This window comes from Tyto alba, unplaced genomic scaffold, assembly GCF_018691265.1.
Source record: "Tyto alba isolate M040663 unplaced genomic scaffold, T.alba_DEE_v4.0 Super-Scaffold_1, whole genome shotgun sequence".
Classification (NCBI taxonomy): Eukaryota; Metazoa; Chordata; class Aves; order Strigiformes; family Tytonidae; genus Tyto; species Tyto alba.
In genome coordinates this window covers 23611345-23631823 of record NW_024881261.1, presented here as the reverse complement: position 1 = coordinate 23631823, position 20479 = coordinate 23611345, and the positions used below count along the sequence as shown (strand labels likewise).

At 39.7% G+C, this 20479-nt stretch overlaps 1 protein-coding gene across 9 annotated transcripts in view; it reads left to right on the top strand.

Annotated features, from left to right (window-relative positions):
- USP54 (ubiquitin specific peptidase 54) overlaps positions 1 to 20479 on the top strand; it is a 107317-nt gene that overhangs the window by 64064 nt on the left and 22774 nt on the right. For all 9 annotated transcript variants that reach the window (XM_042799133.1, XM_042799261.1, XM_042799215.1 and 6 more), the window contains exons 4-11: positions 10 to 144; positions 2404 to 2517; positions 2679 to 2761; positions 6224 to 6329; positions 9762 to 9908; positions 11266 to 11415; positions 12723 to 12891; positions 18330 to 18500. In XM_042799133.1, the coding sequence (XP_042655067.1) occupies positions 10 to 144; positions 2404 to 2517; positions 2679 to 2761; positions 6224 to 6329; positions 9762 to 9908; positions 11266 to 11415; positions 12723 to 12891; positions 18330 to 18500 (1075 nt within the window). The remainder of the gene's footprint in view (positions 1 to 9; positions 145 to 2403; positions 2518 to 2678; positions 2762 to 6223; positions 6330 to 9761; positions 9909 to 11265; positions 11416 to 12722; positions 12892 to 18329; positions 18501 to 20479) is intronic.

Genomic DNA, 20479 nt, shown 5'->3' with positions numbered 1-20479 from the left:
TCTTACTAGGGTATCTTCAACCAGTTTCAATGTAGCAGTGAGAAGGTACTGCCTTCTGATGCCCTGCGCACTGCCCTTGCAAAGACATTTCAGGATGAGCAACGCTTCCAGTTGGGCATCATGGATGATGCTGCTGAATGTTTTGTGAGTATAACTGAAAGATGGTTTGACAGCATAGATGTGGGCCCCCACTACACAACTTGTGTGTTTTTCATTCCTCCCCAAATTCCATCAAACATTGGGGGTGTGGCCTCAAAAAGCCCACAGAGAGATCCCCAAGCTTGAAGTGATCCAGTGTGGAACTAGTATTTGGTTTGAGAGTCATCGCTAATGATTTTGAAATGGAAATGTCAGTGTTACCCATTTTTACAGTTACTTTTGCGTATGTAATGCTTACAGTCTGAAGTGTGTCTTGATTATGAATTGTAAAGAAAAATTGCACTGCAGGAATCATCCAGGATTCTAGTTTTAAGGATCCATCTCAAAAGGGTGAAAGGACATTTTGTTTGCCAGTTTTTCTGAAATTCTGTTTTCACAAATGCTAGCTAATGGAAAGTAAAAATAAATAAATAAACCAAGCACAAACTATTTTTTGTGTTTGTTTTAAGTTGAGGTAAGCAACAGTAAAACCAGTCATCTCCAAATAGTTCCATTACTGTATTTGTAATCCATCTGACAGTTTGTTTTTTTAGGCTGGTTATCTCACCAGTGTGTTTGGGAGACAGCTTCTACCCAAATCTTGCATCCCTAGGTTTACTCACCTGCTTTCTTTTTATACTCAAACTCTTTCTTTGCATCCATTATGTTAAGATTTTATTCTTACTCAAGTTTTCTCCTTTGTCAGTCTCCTAAATTTCTTTAACTTAATGAAGAGGTATTTTTGTCTTGCTGACCTATTGGCTGCTTCACTTTTTGGAAGCGGTGTCCATAAGCGTGGGCCCAGCGTGTTCATATCTTACTTGATTGTTAATAAAGATGTCTATTCTCAACCAAAATACAAAAATACTGGATTTACTACTGCAAGATATACCTTCTCTCAGGTAAAGTACCCATCAGAGTAGAGTCCTTCCTATACGTTAAATCTTCAATTTCTATCCCTACCTAATTTGACACTTGTGCTGTAGGAGATCACAGAAGTGGGATAAATGCATATAGCTATTGTAGTTCTTCTCATAATTAGGTGGACTGACAATGGGCTTATGATAACCCAAAGTATCTTGTGTTTGTAGAATACTGATATAGTAAGATAGGATACTTTAATGAGCTTGCTTAAAATGGAAGTAGATCATACCAATGAAGTCTCAAAGTGAAATAAATTACATTGGCCTACACAGGAGCCCCTGTGAGCACAGTTAGGTCGAATCTTCATGTGCAGTCCAGCACTCGAGCAGAGTTCTGTATGTAGTAGAACATGTGAACTTCTGATTTAGTTTTTTCCTTGAAAAAGCTGATCTAAATAGCCCATCTGATACAGCTGTTGGAGTCCTCACAAGTGGGATTGTTGAGTTAACTGTACTGACACAAGGATGGTTAAAATAGGTACAAGTTCCCTTTTGAGGTTAACCTTTAAGGCAGAGATAATTCCATAGCTTTTCACTTAGTTAACCTTTCCAGCCCTAAAGGCAGAGATTTAATTTAAATGGCAGAAGAGCTTAGATTCTAAAGTTCAAGGGAAATTGTATGGGGTCAGAGCTATTTTGCCTTATAATTAATTTTGACCTGCTGATTTCAGGCCTATAAACCATCCAGGCAACTCATAGCGACAGTGAAAAGTTTGCTGCTGGAAGAGGTGTCAGTAGACTTCTGGCAGCCCAGATATGTTGGCAACAGTGGGAGGAGAGGAGGTCTTAGGACAAGAACTGGGAACAAGAAAAGAGATGAAGTTGTGTGAAATATCTAGAAAATGTTTGGTGCTTTTGTTTCATGCAGAATTTTATCTGCTTCTTCATTTGTTAATTCTCCCCCTTTTTGATATAATGTGCTTTGTCATATTTCAAAATCCTTGTGGAATGTAGAAATTGATTTGAGTTACTTTGTGTTGATAAGTTAGTGGCAACCCAGTGATTTTAAAACTGCAGAGCTGCTCTGCCTGTTACGTTTGGTCTGATCCATTGATGCTTGAGAATTGGATAGAATAATCAGTAACAGACTCTTTAGCTGTTCAAATAAATAAAAGGTTATCTGACATAGCATTTCAAATCAGAAATGGTAGCCATTTTCTTTTATATCAAAGAAATGCCAACTTCTTTGTTTTTTAAGAAACTTTCAAATATTTACAGGAGCTTCCTGTCTCTGTAAATAAAATGTTTATTGCATCTGACTTGTTTTTATGATTTATATTTTAACTTTTGTCTACATTTGAAATGATGTAATGCTTTTTTTCTGCCCTTTCTCTCTGGCTAGGAAAATCTGTTAATGCGAATTCACTTCCACATTGCAGATGAGACAAAGGAAGATATTTGCACAGCACCACATTGTGTTTCCCATCAGAAGTTTGCAATGACCTTGTTTGAACAGGTGAGGTAATGACACATGCTTTATATAAATCACCAGTTCTCAAGTTGCAAATTCTGATTCCTAAGACATGCACTGCCATGGGAAAAAAGATACCATCAGAAGTGTTGTGGTGGAAATACCTGTGTAATCTTGTCATTGTATTATGTTTTCTTTCTCTTTAGTGTGTTTGTACCAGCTGTGGTGCCACCTCTGACCCATTACCTTTCATCCAGATGGTACATTATATTTCCACAACCTCACTCTGGTGAGTTGAGATTTTTACAGGGAAGAGAACTCCTCTTTTTTTTTTTAATACTGGTATTGCAATTTGATCTTTACCTTTACAGGACTATATGTCCAGAACATGGTTTATTCAAAGTTGGTGGAACTTTGTCATGGTTTGAGCCTGGTCAGCAGCCAACCACCACGCAGCCACTCTCTTTCCCTTCTCTTCCGCAATAAGAAGGGACAGAGAGCCAGGCTTGGGGTTCGAGACAGGACTGGGATGGGATAAAAAAATCCCCCTTTATGGGCACGAGCAAAAGGCGTACTCGTTAGGGGAAAAAAATAAAAACCCTATACATTTATTACAGACACTAACAACACTTAACAGAGTAGGACAGTGAGAAGCATTGCCACATCTTGAGAACACCTTCCCCCCTTCTTCCCGGGCTCATTTCTGCTCCCGATATCTCTACCTCTTCCCCGAGCAGCGCAAGGGCAGGGAATGGGGGGTGCAGTCTGTGCTGCCGCTTACTCCATCTTCGATGGGGGGAGCCTCTGGAACTTGTTCCCCCTGCTCCATCGTGGTCCCCCTCTCACAGGAGACAGTCCTCCACAAACTTTCTCCGACATGAGTCCCTCCCACGGGCCACAGCGTTCCTCACACTGCTCCGTCGTGGGTCACTAACTTTCTCCAACTGGAGTCCCTCCCACGGCTGCAGCCCTTCCTGAGCTGCTCCAGTGTGGGACACCCCCGCATGCTGCAATCCTGCCAGCACTGAATTACAGCAGTGGGTTTACCTTTTCCCACGAGACCCCGGCCTTCTTTGGGCACAGCACCTTGATCAATCCGCAGAAGCCACAGGCCATAATTCAATGTCTGCTCCACCATAGATCTTCATGGGTGGCAGGGGGGGCCACCCTGCCGTCTCACCACAGGATACAGGAGGGTCTCTGCTCTGGCACACCTCCCCCCCTCCTTTCTTCCTCTGTTCCTCCACTGACCTTGGTGTTCACGCAGCTGCAGCAACTCCTCCTCACAAGTCCGACTGCACGTCACCATGTCCCTTCTTAAATACATTATCACAGAGGCGCAGCTGGTTGGCTCAGTTTTGGTGCAGAGGTGGAGTTGACTTGGAGCTGGGGGAGCTTCGAGAAGCTTCTCACAGGGGGCCACCCCTATAGCCCCCTCCCCTGCTACCAAAAAATCCCCACCACTCACTCAACCCAGGACAAGCTTGAATAACTGTAGTAAAGAACATGAGGATTTAGTGGAGAAGAATATATCAGTTTAGGCATGGATCAGTGTCTCTACTTGTTTATGATTCTGAATCTGACAACTGTAGTGGCAAGAACTCGTACGTTTTGAATGACCTTAATTTGTGAGCAGGTGATATAAGAAGCAAGATAAGAAAAATAAGAAATAATTAATGCTGGAAAGGACCTTAGGACATTTATTCCATCCTCCTGTTCAAAACAGTGCTAACTTCAAAGTTGGATCAGGCTGCCTGGGGTTTTGTGCATCTGAGTTTTGAAAATGGTCAAGGACAGAATTTCCATGACTTCTCTGGGCTGCCTGTTCCAGTGCTTAACCACTCAGTGTGAATTTTTTTTTCCTTCTGTCCAGTTAGAATTTCCCTTTCTGCTCGTTTGCCTCTTGTCATTTCTCTTCTGCCTCCGCAAAGATTCTGGCTTGTGTTCGGCTTCTCTGCCAGCTTTCTGCGGTATTGCTCCTCAGCCATTCAGTGCACAGCCAGTACCGCCGCACTGAGTGTGCTCTGTTCAAGGTGGAAGACTTTGTATTTCCCTTTACTGAATTTCATCAGGTTCCTGTCAGCTCCTTCCTCCAATGTGTCGAGATCCTTCTGGATGGCAATACTCCCCTTCTGTATATGGACTACTCCATTCAGTTTGGTGTCATCTGTAAACGTGATGTGGGTGTATTCTGATTCATCATCCAGATTGTTAATGAAAATGTTAAATAGCATCAGCTCCGGTAGTAACCCCTGAGGAACACAGCTCTTAACTGACTGCTAGTTATGTTTTGATCCTCTGAGCCTGAAGGTCCAGCTAGGTTTTTGACTATATTGTATTCTATTTGTACAGTCCATACCTCCCAGTTTGGCCACAAGAACACTGTAGATTACTTGGAAACCTTTCTAGAGACCAAATGATATTCACTGCGCTCACCTCTTCAATAGAACCTGTCTTTTTATGATTGAAGATAATCGAGTAGGTCAGGCATAGTTTGCCCCTGGTAAACACGTGCTGGCTGCTCTGACTCACCTTCTTGTCCTTCACATGCCTGGAGACAATTTCCCAGGGGATTTTGTTTGCCATCACCTTAGGTACTGGAACAAGACTGAACAGCCTGTAGTTTCTCAAATCCTCTTTCTTGGATGGACATAGCTCTTGCTTTTTCTGGTTATTGGGAAACACCCTTGGTCACCATGACCTTCCATTAAAGGAAATGGTGTGCAAAGCAATAGCTTCAGCTCTGTAGTAGTTTGTTGGAATGAATGCTAGAGGAGAGAAATCTTATTTTCTTTTAGTAGGTGGCTGCTCAGTTAAAAGCTGCTTAAGTCTGATCAAGTCAGGAGTCTGTTACTCACTTCTGTCTTGAAATTTTGATTGGGGTGAAAACTCTCTTTGTTTCTTCTACTGCATGTGACATATGCAGTTACAGAGCCTGAAAATACTGTCTTGAAAACCTCTAGTTGTTCTTAGCATGCAGATCTCTGTTAAAAGCTACGACTGTACCAATATATTAGGAGTATTGTAAAGCATTCCCCCTTGTGGCTGCTACCTGCTGTTCCATCGAGCTGTAGTTTTTCTTTGGTTTATCAGCATACATTGTGTATCAGAATATTGTTTATTAGAAAACCAGGAAAATAATTAGGTAAATCATATTTGATATTTAATATGAACTATCTCAATAAATCTTAAGCCACACATTATTTTAAAAACACCAATAAACAGTGATATATTTATTTACCTTTTAAACATTTTTAAGCTTGAACATGCTTTGAGTGCTAGTATTCTTGTGTACTTATTGTTATCTTTCTTTCAGCAACAGTGAAATCAGTTGGGTACTGTGCTATTTTTGTCTATAGTTTTATTATTAAGGATGCGCTTTACTGTGCTCCTTTGCTAGGTTTGTGGTTACCTTAGGGAGCATTTTGAATAAAATACTTCATTTTGACATTAAATATTTATCAAAATGCTAAAGCTTGCTTTTAAGACATAAATTTTAAACCAAACTACAGACTGTTTCTATTTTAAGTTTTCCGTGTTTTCATTATGCAGTATTACCAAGGAAGTTGTAGTAATTCACACTAAATAATGTGATTTCTTTTTTTGTACTACAACATTAAATATAAAAAGCGTTGTGTATTTTAAGGTTCTTAACTTTTTGTAAAATTTAAGTGACACATATACCTAATGTGGGTTTGTGGTTTTATTTCATTATTAAACTTCTGTTTTCCATGCTTTCTCTATACTGAAGCAATCAAGCTATTTGTATGCTGGAGAGACGAGAGAAACCCACTCCAGATATGTTTGGAGAGCTGCTACAGAACGCCAGCACTATGGGAGACCTACGAAACTGTCCAGTTAGTATCCTTAGTTTTCCTTTTAGGGGGGACAGACAGGACAGAAGAGGTTTAGTAGATTACACTGTTGTATATCTTCAACTCATGAGCATTTTCCAGGTTTAGCTCATCATAATGATAAAAAACATAGGTAAGAGAGCTTTCTTTGGGTTTGAATTCAATACTTCTCAGTTATTCAATGAAGGAAGAAAAAACTACCGATGTTGAGTTCTGCTTTGACTAGACACAAGTAGTGAGAACAGGAACAGACAATATGTTTGAATGGAAACTAAAAATGAATGTTTCAGGGACTTGGAAATAATGAAAAAAGGTGATGAGGGGGAATAAATTGGAAATGCTTACATTGCTCCCAGGGAATGGCCACACAATCTGTTCCTGTTCAAGCCTGTGTTGCTGCTAGAAGTATCTATCATATGTTTGCTGTTCAACTTCACTGAGAGTTGGTGAGACCTGCAACACTACCGTTACATGAAGACGCAGTCATGCTGCTTTCATCTATGATGAAAGTTTTTGGGATCTTACCTAAAGAAACAGAAATTACGAAGAACTTGGAGGCTCTGTCTTTTTATAGGAGTTTTCTGTATGTTGACAGTGGCTTTGATTAGCTAGGCTTTTAGAACAGTGTTCCCACAGTTCTTCCAGTTTTTCTGGTGATTATTTCTGTTGAGGGTAGCGTGCTTCATATGAAATAATACCATGAGAAAAGAAGTACTTATTTCTTTTAAAATCTTTTCAGCACTAGCGTGCTATGGCACAGGGAGCCGAACTTTTGTACCAGTTACTGTAATCATGTGTACAAGATTGGTTGTTTTGCCCACATAAGCTTCCATTCAACTTCATTGCTACCCTTCAATTGGAATAAATTGAACTGGTGACCAAACTGCTGTACCTGCATCATAAAGCCAAATGTTGGCCAGAGGGAAAGAGAAAAGGACTGCCACTTCCCACATCCAGAGAGAATATCCCAACAGTGATGGACTTACAGGCTACACAGTAGTATATCTGCAAGAGCTACGCCAAAGGCAGAAATCATCACAGAAGATTTGAGGGAGTGTTGGTTTGTTTTTGAGAGATGTTTGCTGTTCAGAGTGTGGGAGATACTGAGCAGAAAGTGTAGGCTGTAGTTCTTGTGAGTGATGACTGGCATTCAACCACTGTAAAATAATTATTGTGTATGTCCAGCTGATAGTCACAGGCTGATATTCTTAAAAATGTTCTGTTCTGCTGTGTAGTAAAAGTGACAAAATTCAGCTGAATTAAGTCTGTTTATGGCTTGCGTTAAGAAAAATATTTTTTTCATGTAAATACAAAATTATTTTTGAAAGAAATAATCATAAGAGCTAGATTTCTAAAGCAAGAGTTTGATATCTTGTTCTACCTTTTAATTTGAGTATGACCAGATCCAGGGCTTTAGATAAGTGTGCAAGAAGAGTGAGTTATCATTGAACTTTTTTACATATTGATTAATAGGTAGGGCAGGAAAAAGCTACATATTTGCTGCTTCATGTAATGCTACTGTTAGATGCCTCACCAGTCCTTAGTGAAGCAATATGGGCTCTAACAGGAATAGCTTGGCTGCCTGTTCGCTGGGGACAGTGTAATTATTTGCATTTTATTCCCCTGACTTTCTGTAACTTACACCTCTGAAACATTCACTTTTAGTCCATCAAAACATTATTTTTTTCTTTTTAGAATATTGGCAAACAGTGGCTCACTTACCTGAGTAAAAGAAATTAAGATACTGTATTGTTATTTAAAAGATTGGTATGAGTCAAGCTATTTAATAACCAAAGCATGGGAAATTTAATAGAAAGACTTTCTTTGTCAGGATGAACTGCTATTTAACTGTGAAATAATTGGTTGGATAAAATTGCTTACTAGTACTTGCTCCTTTCTTTTTCTGTTTGGGAAATTTTTCTGTTGAGGCTTAGCTAAGGGTGGCATAAGTGTCATGCAAGGGAAGCTTTTTATCAGGATGCCATATTCCTCCTGTCTTGCAGAAAATGCTTAAGTTAGCTAGCTGAACCAAAGAAAACAATTTGAGCGTAAGGTAGGTTTGTTGTGAGGTAATCCACAGGAATGCTTCTACTTTGAATGAAGCTTGCAAAATACGTGTGAATATAGTCATCTTAGTATTAAAACCTCATATCTGCATTTAAACATTACAGTCCTCTACCTGTAAAAAAACCCTCCTCATTGCCCTGTTGTTAAGCTAGTTTCTTCCTGTTTTTTGTTTTGTTTTTTTTTTTTTTTTTCTTTTTTTTTTTTTTTTTTTTTTTCATTTTTGTGTCTCATTGATAATCGGGGCTGAAATTCTAGTTAATTTTCTAGATTGCTGTGGGGAAGAAGTGCTTTATGATCTCTTCCCTGGTTGTAGTGTCAGAAATTACTATATCCAATTGTGAAACTGGTCTCTGTAGAGATGAGAAACGCTTCTCAGTATGAAAATGTTTTTCTTTCTGGAGTCTCGCAGAGTTACCTCTGTGACCTGCCACAGAGGGAAAGTGAGCATAGCAAAGCAACTTAAGCGACTTCGTCATAGTTACGTGTTGTATCTGTTGTTGACGTTTTCATGTCCATCCCACTCCCCACCCTCAAAAGAATGATAATCCACTGATTGCTACTATAAAAGTGAAAATTCCTTTATTCAGATGGTGAGCTTTTTTTCATGATGCTGTAAAGATGCCCAGAATTCCAACAGGTGCCAGAAGGAACACTGAGAAATGTCTGTTTCACAAGCAAGCTTATCTCTGAGAAGTACTCTGGCTAGAGAGTGAGAGTAGACTGGCCAGTCAATAAGCACTGGTAGTTTTTTTTTTAATAAAAAATGGGAAGGGGAAGCAGGAAATTAAGAATTGTTATGTGTTAGTAAAGTACATCTTACTCTCCTGATCTCCCAGCTGCTGTTCTCATATTTATACGAATACTGACCTAACTATCCTGTCTCAGATGAGATGCTTGAGGAACCTTGTAGAACAACCACCTAATTTCAACAGCAAAGCAGCACCTTGAAGGTTTTTTTGAGCTGTCATATAAGCATCAGTCTCTGTAAATAGAATTTTTAATCTGAGATTCTAATCAAAACAAAGTGAGCATACCCTCCAATTCATAAGAATACTTTTGGGATCTTTCATGTATGCTTGCTTATATTTTTTTAAATACGTATACTTTTCCACTATATGTTTTAATCATTATCAGTGATATGAGGAAGAATCATCAGTGTTTACGGTAAAGCTTGTGAATACCAGATAGTATTGATAATGTTCCTCATCTGTGACTCATATCTTGACACTAAGCATATAGTATCTCTTATGTTTCACTACTACCTCTTTGGAACCTGTACTTTTGAAACTCATACTTGTTAGTGCCTTGCCCTAACATTATAAGAGGAGTATGATTACATTCAATGTTTTGTTTTATTTAAATCCACAGAGTAACTGTGGGGAAAAAATCCGTATCCGTCGTGTGCTGATGAACTCTCCACAGATCATCACCATTGGCTTGGTTTGGGACTCAGACCACTCTGATCTGGCTGAGGATGTGATTCACAGTCTGGGCACTTGCCTTAAACTGGGAGATGTGAGTTTTTTTGTATTTTGACAGCTACCTACAAACACAATTTTAAGGTAGTCTAAAGTAGTGGATTGAGAAAAATAAAAAATTACCACCTTTGCCTTTTTGGTGTCTATAAATAGAGAAATAGAGGACAGATCCAAGGAACTGACATGTTTCTGAATGTTTCATATAACGTGTGAAAGTTCTAGTATAATTGCATATTCTCAAATTTCTGAAACGACTGAAAATTAAAAATTATTCCAGAAAACAAAGCTTGTATGAATCAAAAATTATTTTTCAAGTGCAAGCAAATTTTGGATTGGAGTTTGTGCTATGTCTATGAAAATACATATTTACTCTTTAATTTTGAAGAACAGAAGTTTATTTCTTTTTAAGACAAAATATAGTTTGGGGGTGGTTGTTTTGGTTTTTGTTAACTTCTTTAAATCCCATTTTTATAGAAATGTGTAGTCGTAACACTGGAGAGTTCTCTATAACTGAGCAGTCTCTGAGAGATGGTGACTGGCACTGTATGGTTGAATAATAGATTAAGTAGTGCTTGAGATCCAGACGTTTGTCTCCTAGAGGGATTCACTTACATTAGCTGATGCTTTAAGAGTTGAATTCTGGTATACCAAATTGTAGCTATGTCTTATTATAGCACTGAGTTATTATATTAACATAATTAAAAATATATACACACATATATAAAAAAAATGTGCATTGGCCAATAAACAGTGTACCCAAATTAGTGTGAGTTAATGGAAATGTGGTTATGAAAGTGTGATCCTTACATAGTAGAGCAGTAGTGCACTAAAAAATTAGTCCTTAAACTAAATAGACAACAATTTTTTGTGTGCTGAATTCTTTTGACCTACTAACGTCTTCAGTTCATCTTTTATGTGGTGTTGTCATAAATTTGTCTTTGCTCAAGTCAGAATAAATGTCAGCTGTTCACTGTCAGAAATGCTTTGTTTCTACAACACAAAGAGGAATTAATGTTTTCAACAGTATTTGATATGATCAGAAAGCATGACACAGAGAATACAAATTTTCAGAATAGAAGCACACTTCAAATTCTGAAAAGGTATTATATCTTTGTTGCAAATGTCTTCCTTAAAATACAGCCACAGTCTCCAAGACTGACTTGATTCTTGAGCATCTGGTGAGTTGGTAGGACTCGTTCCTGGTCTCTGTTGCTGGCTTTGCTTAAACATTGGTTAATTACTTAAGTATTTATTGCCTTGTGTTCTTGATCTTTTGAAGTAAAAACCTGATGCCTGTCTACAGTACTTTGAGATCTTCAAACATAAAGCAGTATGTAAAATTCTGGGCATTTTATTAATTTCTCCTTTCGTTTTTCTTACCTCCCTTCTTGAAGCTCTTCTTCAGAGTGACTGATGACAGAGCAAAACACTCAGAGCTGTATTTGGTGGGAATGATCTGTTACTATGGAAAACACTATTCTACCTTTTTCTTCCAAACTAAAATCCGCAAGTGGATGTACTTTGATGATGCTCACGTCAAAGAGGTGAGAAAAACAATGTTTAGAAAAATAATCTGTTAGAAATTTGTTAGCTACTGGTGTGTAGATCCTTACTGTTTTCTACAGATTTCAAGAAATTTTAGCTGTTTTTTTCACTGAAGTTCCTTAACTCTGTTGTGTCTTTTTCTGATCAAAGTAAAGCATTCTCAAAAAAGCATACCAGAAATCTCAGAAGCCCTTTTCTTACCTCTGTTCTGTTGGCTGCCAGTCTTGCTTTTATGCTGTTGTTTGAAAACCTACAGTTTGCTTGCACACACAGCTAACATCCATCTCTTTCCCTTGCTGACAAGCAGTATAGCTATGTAGTGTCTGCTTTTTGGGTTCTTTGTTGAAGTATCTAGATGCCAGTCTTCCCCAGATGCTGCCAACAACAAATTTTCCACTTACTTTAGTGCTTTTGCTTTTTCCTTTTTCACCAAGCATGAGGTCCTTGTCATTAAAGATACCATTGCTGGGATGTTGGCACACCATTATTACATCCCATTAGTTTGTTTGGCATTATTTCACACCAGTCTCCTTTTATTCCTTCTAGTCATGAAAGCACAAGGATGAGAGAGGAAAAATTTCTCCTGTAGTCATGCCAAGCACAGTCTCAAGAGGAAAACTCTAATCCTTGCATTTGTTCAATCACATTTCTCTGCAGCAAAACTTTGCCAAGTATAGGTACTGCAGTGCTTTAGCAGAATATTCACGTGGATCAAATCTGTTGAAATAGATGTTCAGTACCTGTATTAGTACACAGGGAAGATATCTGAGATTAATGTAACTGTGAATTATTGCCTGGCCTATCAGAATGCTTGCAGAGATTCTGCAACAGCAGAAATATTCACACACCAAATTGGCTACCTTTGACTTGGATTTGCTGTCATGCTGCTGATGTCTTTTATTGTTCATTTTGTTTATGCTGATGGTTGGATTAAGAAATTTTGTCAACAGGTCGTGGGGTCTTGTTTGTTTGATTTTTTTAAACATGCAAAGTTAGAACATTTCGGAGGATGAAAAACCTTTTCTGCAAAAAAAGTCTGAAAGGGGAAGAATTATTTTGTAATCATATTTTTAACAGGATTTTTAATTTGTTTAGCTATAAGATGGTGAATACCTTGATTTTAGTTAGGTTGGTTCCACAGCTTTCTTGGTGAGTCCAGTTCAATGCTGGATATAGAAAGAGTCAAAGAATGTCAGGGGAAAATCAAACTCTGAAAGAAGTACAAGGAAAAAAAAAGAGCTTATTGTAGAAAATGATGACAGCAAACCTGTCTTGTGCACTTCTAAAATTGTTGTTGTTAATTCAGATTGGTCCAAAATGGAAAGATGTTGTGACAAAGTGCATTAAGGGTCACTATCAGCCTTTGCTGCTGCTGTATGCAGATCCAAGAGGAACTCCAGTGTCAACACAAGACTTGCCCCCTCAAGTGGATTTACAGCAATATAGTAGGACTTGCTATGATAGTGAAGACTCTGGTAAGCAATCTGTCCTATATGCCTTATACCTTTATGCTGTAATGGTGGATTTGAAAAGTTTTTCTTATGTTTTGGCTGTTGTTTTTGTTAGCAGGGGTCCTTGTTGCTTGTCACAGTTGCTCTAGAATTCTGAAGATGACTTTCAGTGTTTTACCTTTGAACCCCTCAGTCCAAGACTGATTGTTTTGGTAGTAATCATTTCCAAAAAGGTTTGGAGAAAGAAACTGATGGGGGGGGGGGGGCGGGGAGTGAAGGACCTGTTGCAGTGTGGACTTAGAGAGGAACAATAACTGATGAGTTCAGTGACTGAATTTATAAATCCATCCGCAGTTTTAACGGGAAGGGAATGAGACCAGAGATGCACGAACACACAAAAATTAATGGAAGCTGCAGAATTAAACTTGATAGGGAAGTTAGGCAAAAGAAATATTAAGGAAAAGTCATAAATGAGTACTTTGCTAGGATGGTGAAGTGGTGTGGGAGGAAGGGGAAAAAATACAATTTTATTAAAGATAAAAACCAAGAGAGACAGAATCAGGGCAGCTTATCTTCAGCTGTTGGCTTGTCTTTTACTCAGATAAAGCAGGACAGGAGATAGGAACTGGTTTGTGGGACACTGAAGGGGAAGGGATTGGCGAAGGCTTATGCCTATAGATCATGTTTACTTCTTCACCTTTCAGGGTCTGTTTTGCATCAAAAAAAGATCTACAGCTATAGATATGTAGCATTTAATATCTCAGAGGCCTTCAGTGCATTGCTACTTCCTGAATTCTTGTATTAATGGCAGGCCATTGAATTAGAAATGTATGTTCAAATAAGGTGCTCCAGAGGTTAGAACTTAGTCTGCTGTATATATTAGTAGTGGTCTGAACAGAGTGTTGGTTTACTGAAGTTCTGGATAATTTCAGACATTTAGTCACTCTCTTGGTTGTTGAGGCTTCATTTAAAGAGGAACAGAGAAATTCTGAGAAAGATATGCAACTGCAATCCAGATAGTGTGAAAATAAAAGCTGGCTCTAAGTTTATATTGTAATGACTTTGCAAAAGAGTATTGCTTCTATTTTTGGATGTTTGCAGAGAATATCCTGAATTAGTGATGGGTTTGTAAGTTGCCAAGAACTACAAGGTAACACTAAAACCAGAAATACAACCTTTCTTCCAAGATTTTAGCCTATTTATACAACTTTAATTCCAAGAGTATTTTATGGTTTTCCTGGCCAATAGCTAAATTTGTGATTCCTGGTCAACAAATCCATAGAGAACATCTGCTGTCTCCTTATTTATGTGTTGACAGTCTACCAGTTACAAAATAAATCTCCAACTTCTCTTAAAAATAAATGCAAATAAAAACACTGTTAAGATGACCTTCATCTCTCACTTGACAAGATGCCTTGCAATTTATTAATCTGTCTTCCTGTTCTGAAAATAATGGGAAGTCTGGAGGGGGGACAGAAGGGTCTTCAGTGCTATATATCAATCGTGAGCACTTCTACAAGCTTCAGGTCAATATACACTGTAAATTTGCCTTGCTGTTCTGCTGGTTGATTTGTGGGAAATACATAGATGACCCTTCTGCTCATTGTCTCTGTAGTATGTAATATTACTGTGTTCTAAAATTACTTGAGGAAGCTGAATACAGAAATATATATATGAAAAGGTGTTTTCGTTCACATAAAATTCAGAATGCTATAGTGAGTAACCTGCTCTTTCATTTCAAAAACACTTGGTGAGTCCTCAGGTCTTACTCCTGTAGTCTGCAGTGTTCAACATTGATACCAAGCTTTTGAGAGAATTTGTGAGATACTGTAGGTTGAAATGCCAGGGTAAATCATCTTCTACATGCTTTCCTGTCAAATAGAAGTGAATTATATTCTAGCCTTGTTGATAGTCTTGTCCATGTTGGGTAACATCAGATAAGGCCTGGGAGGGAAGAGGGGCCCAAGAAAGCTGGTTAATATTGGAGGGTCACCTCCTCCGAGCTTAGGAGTGATGCATCCCAAGAAAGATGAAGTCGGGTAAGAACTCTGGGGCCTGCATAGATGAACAAGGAGCTCCTGGACAAGCTAAAGCATAGAAAGGAAGCCTGCAGAGGGTTGAAGCAAGGGAAGATACCTGGGAGTGATACAGAGAAACTGTCTGGATAGCCAGGGATCAGGTGTCCTGGGTTGAGTGAGTGGTGGGGTTTTTTGGGTGGCAGGGGAGGGGGCTATAGGGGTAGCCCCCTGTGAGAAGCTTCTCGAAGCTCCCCCAGCTCCATGTCAGCTCCGCCTCTGTTTGGAAACTGAGCCAATCAGCTGCGCCTCTGCAATAACGTATTCAAGAAGGGATGTGGTGACGTGCGGTCGGACTTGTGAGGAGGAGTTGCTGCAGCTGCATGAACACCAAGGTCAGTGGAGGAACAGAGGAAGAAAGGAGGGGGGGAGGTGTGCCAGAGCAGAGACCCCCCTGTATCCTGTGGTGAGACGGCAGGGTGGCCCCCCCCCCGCCACCCATGAAGATCTATAGTGGAGCAGACATTGAATTATGGCCTGTGGCTTCTGCGGATTGATCAAGGTGCTGTGCCCAAAGAAGGCCGGGGTCTCGTGGGAAAAGGTAAACCCACTGCTGTAATTCAGTGCTGGCAGGATTGCAGCATGCAGGGGTGTCCCACACTGGAGCAGCTCAGGAAGGGCTGCAGCCGTGGGAGGGACTCCAGTTGGAGAAAGTTAGTGACCCACGACGGAGCAGTGTGGGGAACGCTGTGGCCCGTGGGAGGGACTCATGTCGGAGAAAGTTTGTGGAGGACTGTCTCCTGTGAGAGGGGGACCACGATGGAGCAGGGGGAACAAGTTCCAGAGGCTCCCCCCATCGAAGATGGAGTAAGCGGCAGCGCTGACTGCACCCCCCATTCCCTGACCCTGTGCCACTGGGGGAGGAGGTAGAGATATTGGGAGAACTGAGCCCAGGAAGAAGGGAGGGTTGGGGGGAAGGTGTTCTCAAGATGTGGCAATGCTTCTCACTGTCCTACTCTGTTAAGTGTTGTTAGTGTCTGTAATAAATGTATAGTTTTTTTTTTTTTTCCCCCCTAACAAGTACGCCTTTTGCTAGTACCCATAAAGGGGGATTTTTCTCCCCATCCCAGTCCTGTCTCAAACCCAAAGCCTGGCTCTCTGTCCCTTTTTATTGCCGGAAGAGAAGGGAGAGTGAGTGGCTGCGTGGTGGTTGGCTGCTGACCAGGCTCAAACATGACATCAGGTTAGGAAGACCAAAGCCCTGGTAGAATTAAATCTGGCCAGGGACGTTGAGGGCAACAAAAATATCTTTTACAGCTAAGTTGGTGATAAAAGGAAGACTAGGGAAAATGTGGGCCCTGTACAGAAGGAAAAGAGTGATTTAGTCATCTAGGATATAGAGAAGGCCAAGGTACTCAACGATTTTTTTTGCCTCAGTCTTTAGTGGCAAGTGCTTCAGACACACCTTCCAAAATGCAGAATGTAAACATGGGAATTGGGAGAAGGGAGAAGCACCCTTTGTAGGAGAAGATCAGATTCAGGATCATCTAAGAAACCTGAAGATGCACAAGTCCATGGGACCTGATGAGGTGCATCCACAGGTCCTGAGGGAACTGGCAGATGAAGTGTCTAAGCCACTATCTGTCATGTTTGAGAAGTTGTGGCAGTCTGGTGAAGTTTCCACTGACTGGAAAAGGGGAAACATAACACCCATTTTTAAAAAGGGAAACAAAGAGGACCTGGGGAACTACAGGCCAACCAGTCTCACCTCTGTGCCGAGCAAGACCATGGAGCGGATCCTCCTGGAAACTATGGTTTCAGACTAGAAGGGCGTATTTTTAGATGAGATATAAGGAAAACATTCTTTATCACGCAGGTGGTGAGACACTGGAACAGGTTGCCCACAGAAGCTGTGGCTGCTCCTTCCCTGGAAGGGTTCAAGGCCAGGTTGGACGGGGCTTTGGGCAACCTGGTCTAGTAGGTGCCCCTGCCCATAGCATGGGGGTTGGAACTAGATGATCCTTAAGGTCCCTTCCAACCCAAAACATTCTGTGGTTCTATGATATCCAGAGTTTTCTACAGTAAGATACCTTTTTCAGAATGACCTTTTTGTCTCTCACTATGTGTAACTACAGCTTTTTCTGAATTCCTCAATGTTACTAGGTATCCACAGCCCATAATTCAGAAATGAACAGAGATTGCATATTCTTAAATTGTTAATCACAATCTTGTACCTGAACTTTAATCAAGGGAATCTGATAATTGTATCTAATCACATGAAGATCTGATACTGGAAATTACGGAGGAAAGATTGTCAAAGATTTCGGTGTGATATGTTGTGAAGCAACTGCAAACAACTTCTCTCAATGTTTTTGATTTTCTGTTGAATAAAGATTTCAGTTTACCGGTTGTTTTCTAGTACTCGGTTCTACAGCACTGATTCCAGTTGCCTACATTCACCTTTCTGTGACTGTCATCTCTGTTAAAAGCTGTATTCTATATTTCTTTAGACCAGTAAGGAGGTGAGGGGAAGTTTCTGACTTCAAAAGTTGTTAGGCATCCTTAAATAGAATGCTAACTACAGGACTTGCTCTCACTGGAAACGTGAAGTGCCCTCAGATTGAGTGTTTGTGATGAAACATAAGAATGACTTTCTTTAATTTATTCAGAGAAAGTAGTATGAAATTAATATTCAGGAGCGTATGCATCGTGTATAAAATGGCCAACAGTCTTCATATGCTTCAGATTTCTCCTTATATGTACTGAAAGTGGTGGGAGGAGGTTGTCTTTTTCTCCTCTTTTAATAAGTTTAGGAATTACTTACTGTATTTGAACCATGAGGCTTCATCCTTTTCAGTATCCAACTTGTGCAGGGGATCAATGCTGGCTTCTTGAGAAGGAACAGGTTACTTTGCTTTAGATAATACAATTTCAGTATAAAGTTCTACTAGATAAGCTTTTGCTTGATAATAGATGAAATGTGTTAATTGTTATAACTTGTGATGTTCTTGTTACCCTTACTAATATTTTGTACTTGACTAATTTTTTAACTTTGACTTCTGAAGCAGTGTATTTCATACTTTAATTACACTTGACAGTGTCAAAAAATAATGAAAAATGATTTCAGTGTGGTACTAATGCGTAGTTTTGGTCCAATGGACATGGTTTCATTTTGCACAATAACTCAAAATTTATTAAATCATTTTATCAGGGAGGAAGAAATAAAGATTTGTAGAAGGAATTACATTCTCCCCCCTTCCAAAGGAGAGAGCCTTTCCCATAAGCTCTGGTGTCCTTGAATCTGAGTTTGTATGTTTGGTTCTCTATTTTTTAATTAACTTCTGTGTAGTTTCCTCTGTTTTCTTTTTTTAGCCTCTCCTAAGTGCTATAATAACCCCAAAAGGTTGAAATCTGACATTGTTTCCTTGACATTGCTTTCTTCCCTAGGGAGAGAACCTTCCATCTCGAGTGATACCAGGACAGATTCCTCTACAGACAGCTATCCTTACAAACAGGTGCACCACGAGTCTGTGGTCAGTCACTTCTCCTCTGACTCGCAGGGGACGGTCATCTACAATGTGGAGAATGATGCAGCTTCACAAAGCAGCAGGGACACAGGTAGCAGATACCGTTATATCTGTGTGATCATTGTCATTAAATATGATGACTTCAGTGGATTCCAATGAAAAATCTCTATATATACAACCTGTAACAGAATAGTGAACAGTGTTTAGTATCCTAAATGTTTTTGGTTTGTAATGAACCATTGGCTTTCGCAAAAAATAAGCATAATTTTAAATGTCTTGTTGGCTCTTGTAGACTTGTATCTAGCCAGACAAACATTTACAGATACGTTTTCTGTTATCCACAATCCTACTTGCTGTCTGTTATATAACTCTGTAAGCTGGAGTCTGTACAGCACCATTGTATGGTTTGGTAAGTGTTGTGTGTGTGCTACTTTCTCATCTATGAGCAGTTACTTAATTGCAGGAGTTGCAGCTGTCTGGGAAAAGCGCTTTCATCACCAGAATCTCTCATACTTGGGCACTAAGGAGTTTTTATGTAAGTGGTTGCTGGTAGTATTTACTGCACCAGGGAGGAGCATAAGATAATTTCATGCCTGTGCCACAGAAGCAAGTTAAGTGAGAATCTACAAGGAGGAGACAATCTGTATATATGTTCCTTTGGGCAGCTGAAATGTCTGCCTGAACACTCTTTAATTGAAAAGAGGTGAACTGGAAGTCTGAAGGCTTAGATCTCTATTATTTAGGCCCAGTGACCCTTTTCGCCTGGTTCTGCATACAGTAACTTTCAATATCACTTCTGAAGAAGTAGTGCACGAGTTTAATCTCAGACTTTTCGAGCATCAGAAATATGATCTGCTAAGTCTGTTTGAAAAGTTACTTTATTGTGCCTTAAATAGTCTTTCTAAGAAGACATAAGAGTTGAGTCAGTAACTGTTTGTTGCACCAGTGTCAAAAGCTATCATACCACTTTGTACTCTTAGTTGAAAAATAGTTGCTTTCTTGTATTGTGACAATATATGCGTATTTGGTTTGTTTGAAGCAGTCTATCATACAAATATTTTCACATCAAAATCTGGAAAAAATGTTTCAAGTTGGTTTTCTGTAGTACTCTGGTTCTTCATCAGAGGTCCAGGTAACTAATATATAGTTGTAGATAGCCTGACAGTACTTTTAATATTTTAGCAAATACTTATCACTGTAGGTTCCAGTTGTAGTCCTAGGTAGAGTGTGAGGAAAAAAGGGAAAGTTGGAGCAGAATTTCAGTGATAAGGAAACAAAATTTATGTTGATCCTCAGAGTATGAAGAAGATAAAATTGAAAATGCTAGTGGAATATTGTTTATATATTCTGCAAAAGTGGCACAGAGTTTATTCGATTAGGTTCCTCCCTGCAAAACTTGCCATGCAGAATTCAGTAGAAGAGGGAGGGTAGGGGGATGGTTGCAAACATGTAAGCATGAAGTTCAGTATATAATCTTTTGTTCTGTCATTTTTAGTGACTTTCTCCTTTTCTTTTTCTTCCTTCTCCTACTGATTCTATCCTATGTTATACCCTTCAGCTTAGCCTGTCTCTCCACCTAAATTCAGTTGTCCTCATCTTCCCTGACTCAGCCTTAGCTATAGTCAGTCTGTCCCCTTAGCTAGCCACCTGTCTGGATATTTCACCTTTTTTTCTTACCTACCCAAAACCTTTCCAAAAAAGTCAGTTTGCCAACTCATACAACTGCTCAATCATCAAATGCTGATCCGTGGGGCTATAAAGAAGCCATCCACATTGACCTGCCAACTGAATCATTCTGGGCAAGAGCAGGATTCTTCATTTAATGGCCATTTAACCACTACTCCAGCCCAGAAAATTATGGACCCTACCCCACATCGTCCTGAGGGAAAGGACCACCATTGGGTCGTATGCCCTCAGGCACCCGGGTACTTCAGAGTGGGGGCATGAAGAGTGGCTGCATAAGCCCTCTCTTGCTCCTACCAACTTGTGCTGCTGAAGAAAATGTGCGTATTCTGGCTGCCCTATTCATGCAATTGAAATTTCAGTGGGAGGGAGTAGGGGGCATTCTAT